The sequence below is a fragment of the Callionymus lyra genome, chromosome 14, assembly GCF_982586985.1.
Source record: "Callionymus lyra chromosome 14, fCalLyr1.hap1.1, whole genome shotgun sequence".
In the NCBI taxonomy this organism is placed as follows: Eukaryota; Metazoa; Chordata; class Actinopteri; order Syngnathiformes; family Callionymidae; genus Callionymus; species Callionymus lyra.
In genome coordinates, this window is record NC_141831.1 from 1139743 (window position 1) to 1154589 (window position 14847).

General features: G+C 38.1%; 2 protein-coding genes across 4 annotated transcripts in view; one reads left to right on the forward strand and one right to left on the reverse strand.

The window, feature by feature from the left end:
• The window catches only part of sec24a (SEC24 homolog A, COPII coat complex component), a 26852-nt gene extending 26092 nt beyond the window's left edge, over positions 1–760 (reverse strand). The window contains exon 1 of one of the 2 annotated variants that reach the window (XM_087807144.1): positions 374–760. In XM_087807144.1, coding sequence (XP_087663270.1) covers positions 374–434 — 61 coding nt within the window. In that variant the 5' untranslated portion in view covers positions 435–760. The remainder of the gene's footprint in view (positions 1–373) is intronic. The other variant, XM_087807145.1, reaches the window with a different exon arrangement.
• Positions 761–3274: 2514 nt separating this feature from the next.
• On the forward strand, positions 3275–11405 carry sar1b (secretion associated, Ras related GTPase 1B). Of its 2 annotated transcripts, none has more exons than XM_087807467.1 (7): positions 3275–3423; positions 5795–5866; positions 6538–6657; positions 6763–6828; positions 6890–6993; positions 8227–8358; positions 10215–11405. In XM_087807467.1, the coding sequence occupies exons 2-7, from the start codon at positions 5809–5811 to the stop codon at positions 10329–10331; spliced, it is 597 nt and encodes a 198-aa protein (XP_087663593.1). In that variant the 5' UTR covers positions 3275–3423; positions 5795–5808; the 3' UTR covers positions 10332–11405. The 2 variants fall into 2 exon arrangements, with proteins under 2 accessions (XP_087663593.1, XP_087663592.1); XM_087807466.1 differs by having other exon boundaries at positions 3280–3408.
• The last annotated feature ends 3442 nt before the right edge of the window (positions 11406–14847 follow it).

Below are 14847 nucleotides of genomic sequence, written 5' to 3' on the forward strand. Positions count from 1 at the left end.
GACCATGGACCACCTTTGACTGATGGACACTCGTCTCTGAAGACTCCATCATCACCATGGAAACATGAGGAAAATCACTGTTTTCACAACATGACCGCCAACACTGTAGCGTCATCATTGTGAGACGAACCGTGATTTATTTAACCGGTTTCTAGACACACGCAGCAGTTCGTTCCAACATCTTGTTGAGGATCTGACCTGAGCTTCAACCACCTCTGGACATACATTCTACGAGTATCTTAAGAGGAAACAGAAGTTTGAGATGTTCGTCAACATCCAGGTCAGTATGACAGCAACTGTTGCTAATGCTAACTAGCATTAGCTCGCTGCTCTCCTTCTTCTCGTCCATCTCTCCAAACCTTCTCGAACTCACCGTTCGCGTAGGTCTGTCCGGTCCCAGTCCCGTTCTGCGGGTTCAGTCCGGCCGTTGACATGTTGAAAGCGACACCAGGATCTAGTTCGGAGCTGCTGGTCTGGAGCTGCTGGTCTGGAGCTGCTGGTCTGGAGCTGCTGCTCTGGAGCTACAGTCGCTCTCGAGCACAAACTACACCAAAGCTGCGCCTGCAGTGACGTCACGGGGCTTCTTCTGACGTAGAGGGTTCGATCGTGGAGCTTCTACGCCTCCATGGCGGCGACAGAGAGCGGAGAGAAGAACCTGCTCGGGCGGGTCGCCGGGCCTTGTCAAGTGTGAGACGGTTCTCTCTCGCCGGAAGTCGGGATCACCCAGCAGGATCAGCGTAAGATTCGTCGGGCATGCGCAGTGTGTACACGTGGCATTTCCTCCCGTGCTCTCGCTTGTTCGCTCGTCTGGAAACAACAAAGAGCGGCTGGATTCTCGTTGTGTTTGGTTCCACTTTTATTCCCTTTTAAAGTAGCGTGATGACTGTGATCTCAGCTGCTTAAGGCGACACTTAACCTACAAAATACATTGTATTTACTTGTTTTGAATTGTGAATGTTTTATCTTATTTATGTATGATTTTAATTTCTGATGTTGTATTATGTGGTGAAGATTCACTAAAAGTCAGTTTCATGCAACACTTTTGTGTTTTGATAATAGACACCATTCTGATTCGGAATAAAGCATAATTTTCTGTGCTGCTGGTATGTTATGCTGTTATCTTGTATATCGTTATATTTTGTATGTTTATAGGATTTTTGTTTATACGAATGTATTGTGTTTTTGTATTTATTGGATCATTTTATATGTATTTATTGACGCTTGTATAGATGGATGTGTTATCGCAGCTGGACAAAATAATTCTAGGGCTTCTAACATCTATTCTTAAGGCAAGATATTTTTCATCTTGGTCTGGTTTTGTTGGAGTCACGACCGTCATATATTGGCACAAATCCTCCCAGATATCAACGTTGAAACTAACCACTTATCTAACATGACCCCTCACTTGTGAACAAAACATGTTGATATCAAACCAACTCAATCGAACTCAATTAAATAAGATGTTGTTTGTGGTACCTCGGTGTTGAAGCAGTTTACTTTCACCTGAGGACCTTTATAGATGGTTATTTAAGTAAGTAAGTCAATAATATTTATATAGCGCTTTTCCAGACCAGGGTCACAAAGCGCTTAAACAATCAAATCAATATTCAATGAAATATATGCTTAAAAGATCAAGATAACCCAGAGACAAATACAACAGTCTTAGAGAATCAAGGAAAAGCACGAATAAAAGTGTGTTAAGATGTTTCTTGAAGGAGTCAGTAGATCATCAAACACAGATGTTTCTTGAAGGAGTCAGTAGATCATCAAACACAGATGTTTCTTGAAGGAGTCAGTAGATCATCAAACACAGATGTTTCTTGAAGGAGTCAGTAGATAATCAAACACACATGTTTCTTGAAGGAGTCAGTAGATCATCAAACACAGATGTTTCTTGAAGGAGTCAGTAGATCATCAAACACACATGTTTCTTGAAGGAGTCAGTAGATCATCAAACACACATGTTTCTTGAAGGAGTCAGTAGATCATCAAACACACATGTTTCTTGAAGGAGTCAGTAGATCATCAAACACACATGTTTCTTGAAGGAGTCAGTAGATCATCAAACACATATGTTTCTTGAAGGAGTCAGTAGATCATCAAACACACATGTTTCTTGAAGGAGTCAGTAGATCATCAAACATAGATGTTTCTTAAAGGAGTCAGTAGATCATCAAACACAGATGTTTCTTGAAGGAGTCAGTAGATCATCAAACACAGATGTTTCTTGAAGGAGTCAGTAGATCATCAAACACAGATGTTTCTTGAAGGAGTCAGTAGATCATCAAACACAGATGTTTCTTGAAGGAGTCAGTAGATCATCAAACACACATGTTTCTTGAAGGAGTCAGTAGATCATCAAACACACATGTTTCTTGAAGGAGTCAGTAGATCATCAACACAGATGTTTCTTGAAGGAGTCAGTAGATCATCAAACACAGATGTTTCTTGAAGGAGTCAGTAGATCATCAAACACAGATGTTTCTTGAAGGAGTCAGTAGATCATCAAACACAGATGTTTCTTGAAGGAGTCAGTAGATCATCAAACACAGATGTTTCTTGAAGGAGTCAGTAGATCATCAAACACAGATGTTTCTTGAAGGAGTCAGTAGATCATCAAACACAGATGTTTCTTGAAGGAGTCAGTAGATCATCAAACACAGATGTTTCTTGAAGGAGTCAGTAGATCATCAAACACAGATGTTTCTTGAAGGAGTCAGTAGATCATCAAACACAGATGTTTCTTGAAGGAGTCAGTAGATCATCAAACACAGATGTTTCTTGAAGGAGTCAGTAGATCATCAAACACAGAGATCGTTCCAAAGCTTAGGAGCAACAGTCTGGAAGGATTTCTCTCCTCTGGTCCTGAAGTTCAGGAACCATAAGTAGATTCTGATCCACAGACCTCAGAGCCCGAGCTGGGGTGTAAGTCTGGATCAGATCACTGATGGAAGGTCTGACCATGAATAGATCTGAAAGTAAGAACCAGAATTTTAAAATGATCCTGAAAGAAACTGGCAGCCAGTGAAGAGTTTGAAGGAGAAATGTGAGTTATTCTACTAGAGCGGCTCAGAATTCTCGCTGCAGAGTTCCAAGAAGTAGTATTTGTATTCAAATGATCGCAGTTTGGATGCTTTATTTTTTATTTAAAGATTAAAAAAAGAAACTTGCTTTAGTTCGTATTTTGGAGCATTTATTGAACGGGTTTCTCAGCCGGAAGAGTTTCGCGGTGAGACGCACCGGAAGCGGCGGGTGTGAGTTGGGAGTAGTTGGAGTAGATCCTCGGACAGCCATTGCAGTGTCGTGGCTCACCAACAAAACACGAAACAGGACCTGACGTCCCGCAGGATCATTCGATCGGACCCTCGTACATGACCAGCGCGGACCGAGCTTCTACAGAACCAGCGCGTCAGTAACACACACGTAAGAAACGACGTTTGAACGAAAGAAACATCTTTTAAAGCTCGTCTCAGATGCTAACAGGCTAAGCTAGCTGCGGCTCTCTTGGTTCTACAGCGAAGAAACAGAACCACGTCACTGGCGCGTCCTCTGGGTCTCATGAGCGAGTCTGAAGCACGAGTTTAGAGCCGCTGACACGCATTAGTGTCGAAGTTTGTCTGTTGTGAGACACTTGTAGCTTAGCTTCGTTAGCTTCGTTAGCATCGCGATGCTAGGTCGCCGCTGCGAGTGTGACACGTAACTGGTCCTGTTAGCCTCGCACAGCAGGAACATTCCAGTGTCAACACTGACGCCTCGTCTGGGTTGGTTCTGGACTGACTTCTGCTCTCAGTCCGGATGCGAGTGGAGTTGAACTGTTAGATCAACATTTATATCAGCTTTATCGCTAATATTGACGCGAGCTCGAAGCTCCACGAACCTGTGGAAGATTCTGTTGATCCTCGAGGAACATGTTCGTGGAAATGACTCGAATAACACCTGAAGGACCTCGTTGTTCCTGTTGCTGTCCAATCGATCGATGTGTCTGATTGGATTATTGTCAGATCGCCATCAGTTTTGAGTCTTAAGGTATCGAATCGTAAGTAAAGATACGACCTTTAACCCAAATAACTTCAATTCAAGAACCTCTACTTGTCCTACTCGCTGAGTGCACTTTGAATGCAGTGAGATCCAACTTCACGTGTCGTTTTTAGAAGGTATTGGAAGCGTTTGTTTGAGTTAAAGTGTTAAATGACATGAAACGCATGAAGGTTTCAGAGACACGTAGACTTGCGTTTATGATCCGATCAGTATCGATGTGAAGTTCACACTGTGTCCAGGAAAGAGTTTGTTTTTAACCATGAAACTAAAGGAGAAATAAACAAACATGTTGAGGTATTGATCGGTGGATCAACCTGATCAAAGTATTGGATGGAAATCTATCTTATTATTTGAAAGATCTACAAAATGCGTGATGGATCCATAACTTCACTGCAGCCTTTGTTGTCGTTTGTAAACATTCATGTCATTACAACATGACACAAGTGTAAGATCTCTAGAAAGCAACATGATAAGCAATCATCGTCACAGCATGTTTGGTTTGGTTAATCATTTTCAACTCCATGTCCCGACAACTGTAATCAATAAATGTAAAATCAAGTAGAATTCACTGTGTTAAAATATTCCAGGATAATGAAGAATAACAATCGTAACACATTGACTGGAGGAGACGAAGATGTTGTGGAAGATCACGAGCAGGGAGCAGAACATGTGGTGAAGCTGTGGAATCTACTGGAGCAGCAGCTGACGTGTAGTTGAGCTGTATCTCCGTGGACTCGACCTTTGGCTCGTTCTACTTCAGAGTGTTGTGTCATGGAGGCGAGGATCGTCCTTCATCCTCACCTGAAGCTCGCCGTGTTTTTGTTCATCTTAGTTTCTGTCTGGAGGAGCGTTAACTGGAAGACTTCTTTCTTCTTCATCCCCCTTTTTCAAAACACTGGATGTTGATGCATCATTTAACTACATTTAATGTTTTTTTAAAAGCTCAATAGTGACAATAAAAACTCTTGAGGTGTCAGATAAGAGTTAAAGATAAACAGTAAACTGTCAATAATGTACTGATGTATCTCTTACCAACATTTTCAAATAACTATTGACTCTGGTGTTTTATAGTTTTAAATACATTTTAAATGGTTAAAATGATCAGAAAATAATATTTGTAATTTAAAGAATATGACAAACTGGTGTAGAAAAAGAAGGACTATCTGCTTATTTGACTCTTTCTTTACTCCTTCTCTAGTGTTCGTCTCATTTAATGTCATTAGTTTATTAGATGGTTTTAATTGAAAGAATATTCAACTGAGTTTTATTCCACGTCATTTGACTGTCAATCCTAGAGATGAAATGAACAACTTTTCTCTTTGTAAAGTAACTTCTAGATCATTTAAAAATGAGATTACAAGATGTTTAACGAGTCTAATGATGGATGTTATCAGTGAAGGAGCTGAAGTCATGTGTTATCAACGGACCTCGCAGAAGGATTCTTTAGGATGATGGACACGAGCAGGTTCTTGACCAGAGAACCTGCCGGTGCGTCTCAACATGAAGCTTTGAATAATAACTTTGATAACTTCATTGTATTCTTCAAACAAGAATAAAACAAGAACATTTGAATTCCTCACCATTTAAAAACGACTCCATTGAAACAAAGATGTCTGCCGGCGTGAAGGTTCTACAGGATCTTCTCAAACTGCTTGTTCAAACCCAACCCTGAGGTTGTGACGGAAACGTCAATAACGGACATTTTTAACGATGGAGTTTCTGTGCAGTTTTCTAACTTGTCTTCTCTGCTCCTCAGGAACGACCGTGGAGATGTCTTTCTTATTTTCCCTTATCACGAGCAGCCTCAACGGCGTACTACAGTTTTTAGGTAAGTACTGAGCCGAGAACCAACACTTCCATGCGTTGAGCAGAATCGAGCGACAAGACAAACATGTTTATTGAGATCATCTCAACATCTCCTCAACATCTCCTCGGGATCCTTCGCTTTCACCAGCTGGTTTCTCCACATCTTCTGAGAGCAACCACAACTATCAAGTGTTCCTTCATGGGACCGGGTCCTACAGAGCCACTCCTTCTGGAGGCGCAGCTCCAGAAACCTGGGGAATGTTTCTCGGGTCTCGCAGATCCTCTAGTCCTTCCTGTTCTGCCTGTTGGACCAGTGGCTGCTGTGACTCACCTGCACTCACCTGCACTCACCTGCACTCACCTGCACTCACCTGCACTCACCTGCACTCACAGCTGATGTTCAGCCGTCCTGGATCTCACTGATCTGGATGAAATAGTTCTGAGTGTTTAGATGAACCTGCTCTTAGGATTTATTCGGTGGCGAGAGGGAGGTCACGGGGTGAAGAGGTTAAAGGTCTTTGAAAGTCAATGTGTTAACGTTGTATGATGTAGTTTGTAGTTTTCTGTCAGGATTATTGATGCGAGAACTTTTAAAATAATGTGTTAATTATACGTTAGTTCCGAGTGTTGACCTTCATTCAAGTGTGTAGGTGTGAGTCCTGGACACACTGACCTTCTGACCTCCTGCTGCAGGCCTGCTCAAGAAGTCTGGCAAGCTGGTGTTCCTGGGCCTGGACAACGCTGGCAAGACGACGCTACTGCACATGCTCAAAGACGACAGACTGGGACAGCATGTGCCGACATTACATCCCAGTGAGTGTGACCTCGTGTCCGCGACCTCTGACCTCCAGGCCTGATGGACGTCATATCATCATCAACGACATAGAAGTTTCATCTGATGGTGTTTCTGTCCTGCAGCCTCGGAAGAGTTGACCATCGCTGGGATGACCTTCACCACATTCGACCTCGGGGGTCACGCTCAAGGTGAGTCGACGGGAGAAGAACGACGTGGAGTGACTTCCTGACGCCGTCTCTGCTCCAACAGCTCGGCGCGTCTGGAAGAACTACCTTCCTGCGATCAACGGCATCGTCTTCCTGGTGGACTGTGCAGACCTGACCAGACTGGCCGAGTCGAAAGCAGAACTAGATGTAAGTGTTTGACAGAAGGTCAAAGGTTGAGGGTTAAGACGTGTGTTAGACCTGCTGGAGACGTTATGTTGACGTGACCCACGAGTGACCTACAAGTGACCCACGAATGACCTACGAGTGACCTAAAAGTGACCTAAAAGTGACCCACGAATGACCTACGAGTGACCTAAAAGTGACCTACAAGTGACCCACGAATGACCTACGAGTGACCTAAAAGTGACCTAAAAGTGACCCACGAATGACCTACGAGTGACCTAAAAGTGACCCACGAATGACCTACGAGTGACCTAAAAGTGACCCACGAGTGACCTACAAGTGACCCACGAATGACCTACAAGTGACCCACGAGTGACCTACAAGTGACCCACGAATGACCTACAAGTGACCCACTTGACCTACAAGTGACCTACGAGTGACCTGCGAGTGACCTACGAGTGACCTAAAAGTGACCCACGAGTGACCTAAAAGTGACCCACGAATGACCCACGAGTGACCTAAAAGTGACCCACGAATGACCTACAAGTGACCTAAAAGTGACCCACGAGTGACCTAAAAGTGACCCACGAATGACCTACAAGTGACCTAAAAGTGACCCACGAGTGACCTAAAAGGAAAGATCGAACCTGAAGCCACTGATGACATGTTGGTGTCTCAGAGAAGATCCAACCTGAAGCCACTGATGACATGTTGGTGTCTCAGAGAAGATCCAACCTGAAGCCACTGATGACATGTTGGTGTCTCAGAGAAGATCCAACCTGAAGCCACTGATGACATGTTGGTGTCTCAGAGAAGATCCAACCTGAAGCCACTGATGACATGTTGGTGTCTCAGAGAAGATCCAACCTGAAGCCACTGATGACATGTTGGTGTCTCAGAGAAGATCCAACCTGAAGCCACTGATGACATGTTGGTGTCTCAGAGAAGATCCAACCTGAAGCCACTGATGACATGTTGGTGTCTCAGAGAAGATCCAACCTGAAGCCACTGATGACATGTTGGTGTCTCAGAGAAGATCCAACCTGAAGCCACTGATGACATGTTGGTGTCTCAGAGAAGATCCAACCTGAAGCCACTGATGACAAACGGACGACAGGAAACGTCGAGGACAAGATTGTTTTGTTCCAGGATCACAAAGGACGAGAGAAGGCTGCGAAGGACTGTCACTGCCTGTCGTTACTGTAGCTGCTGTGAGGACCACGTCACGCTAGAGTCAAACGTCTTCTGTCTTCTCAGGCACTCATGACGGACGAGACCATCGGAAACGTTCCGATCCTGATTCTGGGCAACAAGATCGACAGACAGGAAGCCATCAGTGAGGAGAAGCTGAGGGAGTTCTTTGGATTGTATGGACAGACGACAGGGAAGGTGAGTAGACCAGGAGGACCATCATGATCTCACACGACTAACTAGTGACCTTCACTCCTTTAATACAACAATACATTGAATGTGTTTGAGGTTCATCATCTTCTCTGGTGTGTGTGTTTGAAGTTCATCATCTGCTCTGTTTGAGGTTCATCATCTTCTCTGATGTGTGTGTTTGAAGTTCATCATCTGCTCTGTTTGAGGTTCATCATCATCTCTGGTGTGTGTGTTTGAGGTTCATCATCTTCTCTGGTGTGTGTGTTTGAGGTTCTTCTTCTTCTCTGGTGTGTGTGTTTGAGGTTCATCATCTTCTCTGGTGTGTGTGTTTGAGGTTCTTCTTCTTCTCTGGTGTGTGTGTTTGAGGTTCATCATCTTCTCTGGTGTGTGTGTTTGAGGTTCATCATCTTCTCTGGTGTGTGTGTTTGAGGTTCATCATCTTCTCTGGTGTGTGTGTTTGAGGTTCTTCATCTTCTCTGGTGTGTGTGTTTGAGGTTCATCATCTTCTCTGGTGTGTGTGTTTGAGGTTCTTCATCTTCTCTGGTGTGTGTGTTTGAGGTTCTTCTTCTTCTCTGTTTGAGGTTCATCATCTTCTCTGGTGTGTGTGTGTTTGAGGTTCATCATCTTCTCTGGTGTGTGTGTTTGAGGTTCTTCATCTTCTCTGGTGTGTGTGTTTGAGGTTCTTCATCTTCTCTGGTGTGTGTGTTTGAGGTTCATCATCTTCTCTGTTTAAGGTTCTTCTTCTTCTCTGGTGTGTGTTTGAGGTTCTTCTTCTTCTCTGGTGTGTGTGTTTGAGGTTCTTCATCTTCTCTGGTGTGTGTTTGAGGTTCTTCTTCTTCTCTGGTGTGTGTGTTTGAGGTTCTTCATCTTCTTCTCTGGTGTGTGTGTTTGAGGTTCTTCATCTTCTCTGTTGTGTGTGTGTTTGAGGTTCTTCTTCTCTGGTGTGTGTTTGAGGTTCTTCTTCTTCTCTGGTGTGTGTTTGAGGTTCATCATCTTCTCTGGTGTGTGTGAGGTTCTTCATCTTCTCTGGTGTGTGTGTTTGAGGTTCTTCATCTTCTCTGGTGTGTGTGTTTGAGGTTCTTCATCTTCTCTGGTGTGTGTGTTTGAGGTTCTTCATCTTCTCTGGTGTGTGTGTTTGAGGTTCTTCATCTTCTCTGTTGTGTGTGTTTGAGGTTCTTCTTCTCTGGTGTGTGTGTTTGAGGTTCTTCATCTTCTCTGGTGTGTGTGTTTGAGGTTCTTCATCTTCTCTGGTGTGTGTGTTTGAGGTTCATCATCTTCTCTGGTGTGTGTGTTTGAGGTTCTTCATCTTCTCTGGTGTGTGTGTTTGAAGTTCTTCATCTTCTCTGGTGTGTGTGTTTGAGGTTCATCATCTTCTCTGGTGTGTGTGTTTGAGGTTCTTCATCTTCTCTGGTGTGTGTGTTTGAAGTTCTTCATCTTCTCTGGTGTGTGTGTTTGAGGTTCTTCATCTTCTCTGGTGTGTGTGTTTGAGGTTCATCACCTTCTCTGGTGTGTGTGTTTGAGGTTCTTCATCTTCTCTGGTGTGTGTGTTTGAGGTTCTTCTTCTCTGGTGTGTGTTTGAGGTTCTTCTTCTTCTCTGGTGTGTGTTTGAGGTTCTTCTTCTTCTCTGGTGTGTGTGTTTGAGGTTCTTCATCTTCTCTGGCGTGTGTGTGTTTGAGGTTCAACACCTTCTCTGGTGTGTGTGTTTGAAGTTCTTCATCTTCTCTGGTGTGTGTGTGTTTGAGGTTCTTTATCTTCTCTGAGGTTCCTCATGTTCTCTGAGGTTCCTCATGTTCTCTGAGGTCCATCATGTTCTCTGAGGTCCATCATGTTCTCTGAGGTCCATCACGTTCTCTGGTCTTCAGGGCAACATCCCGATGAAGGAGCTGAACACGAGACCTCTGGAGGTGTTCATGTGCAGCGTTCTGAAGAGACAAGGATATGGAGAAGGCTTCCGCTGGCTCTCGCAATACATCGACTGAAGCCACTGGAGCCTCAGAGGACGTGGAGGGCTCAGACCGACCTTCATGCTCAGCCCCACGTCTGGTTCAGATCCACAGAAACCAGTTCAACCAGTTCAACCAGTTCAACCTGATCCCAATAGACTTTTATTGGTCGGACATTTGGTTCTGCACTTACAGCCTCCATCACTGTTCGCACACTCTCTCTCTCTCTCTCTCTCTCTCTCTCTCTCTTTTCTCTCTCTCTCTTTCTTCTCTCTCTCTTTTCTCTCTTTCTCTCGCTCTCTCTCGCTCTCTCTTTTCTCTCTCTCTCTGAGAACAACATGATTCCACGTTAACTGGTGTTTTCACATGAACATTTTCTATATCGTGTCCGTCGCTCGCTTCTCTCTCTCTCTCTCGCGCTCTCTCTCTCTCTCTCTCTCTCTCTCTCGCTCTCTCGCTCCTTCTCTCTCTCGCTCTCTCTCTCTCCCTCTCTCTCTCGCTCTCTCCCTCTCGCCCTCTCTCTCGCTCTCTCTCTCTCTCTCTCTCTCTCGCCCTCTCTCTCGCCCTCTCTCTCTCTCTCTCCCTCTCTCCCTCTCGCCCTCTCTCTCTCTCGCCCTCTCTCTCTCTCTCGCCCTCTCTCTCTCGCCCCCTGTCAGTCAGGTGTCAGTCAGGTGTCAGTCAGGTGTCAGTCCTGATCCGCTGACATCATGTGCATCAAGTTAGTTTAGTTCATGATAGATTTTAACATGAGTGTATTTAATCTACGGCAGCAACAGCGCCCCCTGAGGCCGTCCAGAGCCCGCCTGGACCAGAACATCAGATCCAGTCCTTCGGTTCCACGACTGGATCTGATGTTCTGACCGATGTTCCTGATAGTAATGATTCCATGAAGATGTTGGAGGTTCTTCATCTAATGCATGCCTTCTCTACCTTTTCTACTCGTATAACAAGAGGCCAAACGTGATTTTCTTTGAGCAGAATCAGTGATTATTGTCCCAGAACCTGCTCGTCCTTGACCCCTGACCCCTCGACCCCTGACCCCTCGACCCCTCGACCCGGACCAGGGACGGTTTCTTCATGACATGTAATAAATGTTTGCAATGAAAAGAACATCTTGTCTTTGGTGTTGATGTGGAAATATATAATAGAATATAAACATATGAGAATCTAATGTTAATAGAATATAAACATATGAGAATCTAATGTTAATAGAATATAAATATAACAATAGAATATAAACATATGAGAATCTAATGTTAATAGAATATAAATATAACACAATAGAATATAAACATATGAGAATCTAATGTTAATAGAATATAAATATAACACAATAGAATATAAACATATGAGAATCTAATGTTAATAGAATATAAATATAACACAATAGAATATAAACATATGAGAATCTAATGTTAACAGAATATAAATATAACATAATAGAATTTAAACATATGAGAATCTAATGTTAACAGAATATAAATATAACATAATAGAATATAAACATATGAGAATCTAATGTTAATAGAATATAAATATAACATAATAGAATATAAACATATGAGAATCTAATGTTAATAGAATATAAATATATGAGAATCTAATGTTAATAGAATATAAATATAACATAATAGAATATAAACATATGAGAATCTAATGTTAATATAATATAAATATATGAGAATCTAATGTTAATAGAATATAAATATAACACAATAGAATATAAACATATGAGAATCTAATGTTAATAGAATATAAATATAAGACAATAGAATATAAACATATGAGAATCTAATGTTAATAGAATATAAATATAACACAATAGAATATAAACATATGAGAATCTAATGTTAACAGAATATAAATATAACACAATAGAATATAAACATATGAGAATCTAATGTTAATAGAATATAAATATAACATAATAGAATATAAACATATGAGAATCTAATGTTAATAGAATATAAACATATGAGAATCTAATGTTAATAGAATATAAATATAAGACAATAGAATATAAACATATGAGAATCTAATGTTAATAGAATATAAATATAACATAATAGAATATATACATATGAGAATCTAATGTTAATAGAATATAAATATAACACAATAGAATATAAACATATGAGAATCTAATGTTAATAGAATATAAACATATGAGAATCTAATGTTAATAGAATAAAAACATAACATAATAGAATATAAACATATGAGAATCTAATGTTAATAGAATATAAACATATGAGAATCTAATGTTAATAGAATATAAATATAAGACAATAGAATATAAACATATGAGAATCTAATGTTAATAGAATATAAATATAACATAATAGAATATAAACATATGAGAATCTAATGTTAATAGAATATAAATATAACATAATAGAATATATACATATGAGAATCTAATGTTAATAGAATATAAATATAACACAATAGAATATAAACATATGAGAATCTAATGTTAACAGAATATAAATATAACACAATAGAATATAAACATATGAGAATCTAATGTTAATAGAATATAAATATAACATAATAGAATATAAACATATGAGAATCTAATGTTAATAGAATATAAACATATGAGAATCTAATGTTAATAGAATATAAATATAAGACAATAGAATATAAACATATGAGAATCTAATGTTAATAGAATATAAATATAACATAATAGAATATATACATATGAGAATCTAATGTTAATAGAATATAAATATAACACAATAGAATATAAACATATGAGAATCTAATGTTAATAGAATATAAACATATGAGAATCTAATGTTAATAGAATAAAAACATAACATAATAGAATATAAACATATGAGAATCTAATGTTAATAGAATATAAACATATGAGAATCTAATGTTAATAGAATATAAATATAAGACAATAGAATATAAACATATGAGAATCTAATGTTAATAGAATATAAATATAACATAATAGAATATATACATATGAGAATCTAATGTTAATAGAATATAAATATAACATAATAGAATATAAACATATGAGAATCTAATGTTAATAGAATATAAATATAACATAATAGAATATATACATATGAGAATCTAATGTTAATAGAATATAAATATAACACAATAGAATATAAACATATGAGAATCTAATGTTAACAGAATATAAATATAACACAATAGAATATAAACATATGAGAATCTAATGTTAATAGAATATAAATATAACATAATAGAATATAAACATATGAGAATCTAATGTTAATAGAATATAAACATATGAGAATCTAATGTTAATAGAATATAAATATAAGACAATAGAATATAAACATATGAGAATCTAATGTTAATAGAATATAAATATAACATAATAGAATATATACATATGAGAATCTAATGTTAATAGAATATAAATATAACACAATAGAATATAAACATATGAGAATCTAATGTTAATAGAATATAAACATATGAGAATCTAATGTTAATAGAATAAAAACATAACATAATAGAATATAAACATATGAGAATCTAATGTTAATAGAATATAAACATATGAGAATCTAATGTTAATAGAATATAAATATAAGACAATAGAATATAAACATATGAGAATCTAATGTTAATAGAATATAAATATAACATAATAGAATATATACATATGAGAATCTAATGTTAATAGAATATAAATATAACACAATAGAATATAAACATATGAGAATCTAATGTTAATAGAATATAAATATAACATAATAGAATATAAACATATGAGAATCTAATGTTAATAGAATATAAATATAACACAATAGAATATAAACATATGAGAATCTAATGTTAATAGAATATAAATATAACATAATAGAATATAAACATATGAGAATCTAATGTTAATAGAATATAAACATATGAGAATCTAATGTTAATAGAATATAAATATAAGACAATAGAATATAAACATATGAGAATCTAATGTTAATAGAATATAAATATAACATAATAGAATATATACATATGAGAATCTAATGTTAATAGAATATAAATATAACACAATAGAATATAAACATATGAGAATCTAATGTTAATAGAATATAAATATAACACAATAGAATATAAACATATGAGAATCTAATGTTAATAGAATATAAACATATGAGAATCTAATGTTAATAGAATATAAATATAAGACAATAGAATATAAACATATGAGAATCTAATGTTAACAGAATATAAATATAACACAATAGAATATAAACATATGAGAATCTAATGTTAATAGAATATAAATATAACATAATAGAATATAAACATATGAGAATCTAATGTTAATAGAATATAAACATATGAGAATCTAATGTTAATAGAATATAAATATAAGACAATAGAATATAAACATATGAGAATCTAATGTTAATAGAATATAAATATAACATAATAGAATATATACATATGAGAATCTAATGTTAATAGAATATAAATATAACATAATAGAATATAAACATATGAGAATCTAATGTTAATAGAATATAAATATAACATAATAGAATATATACAT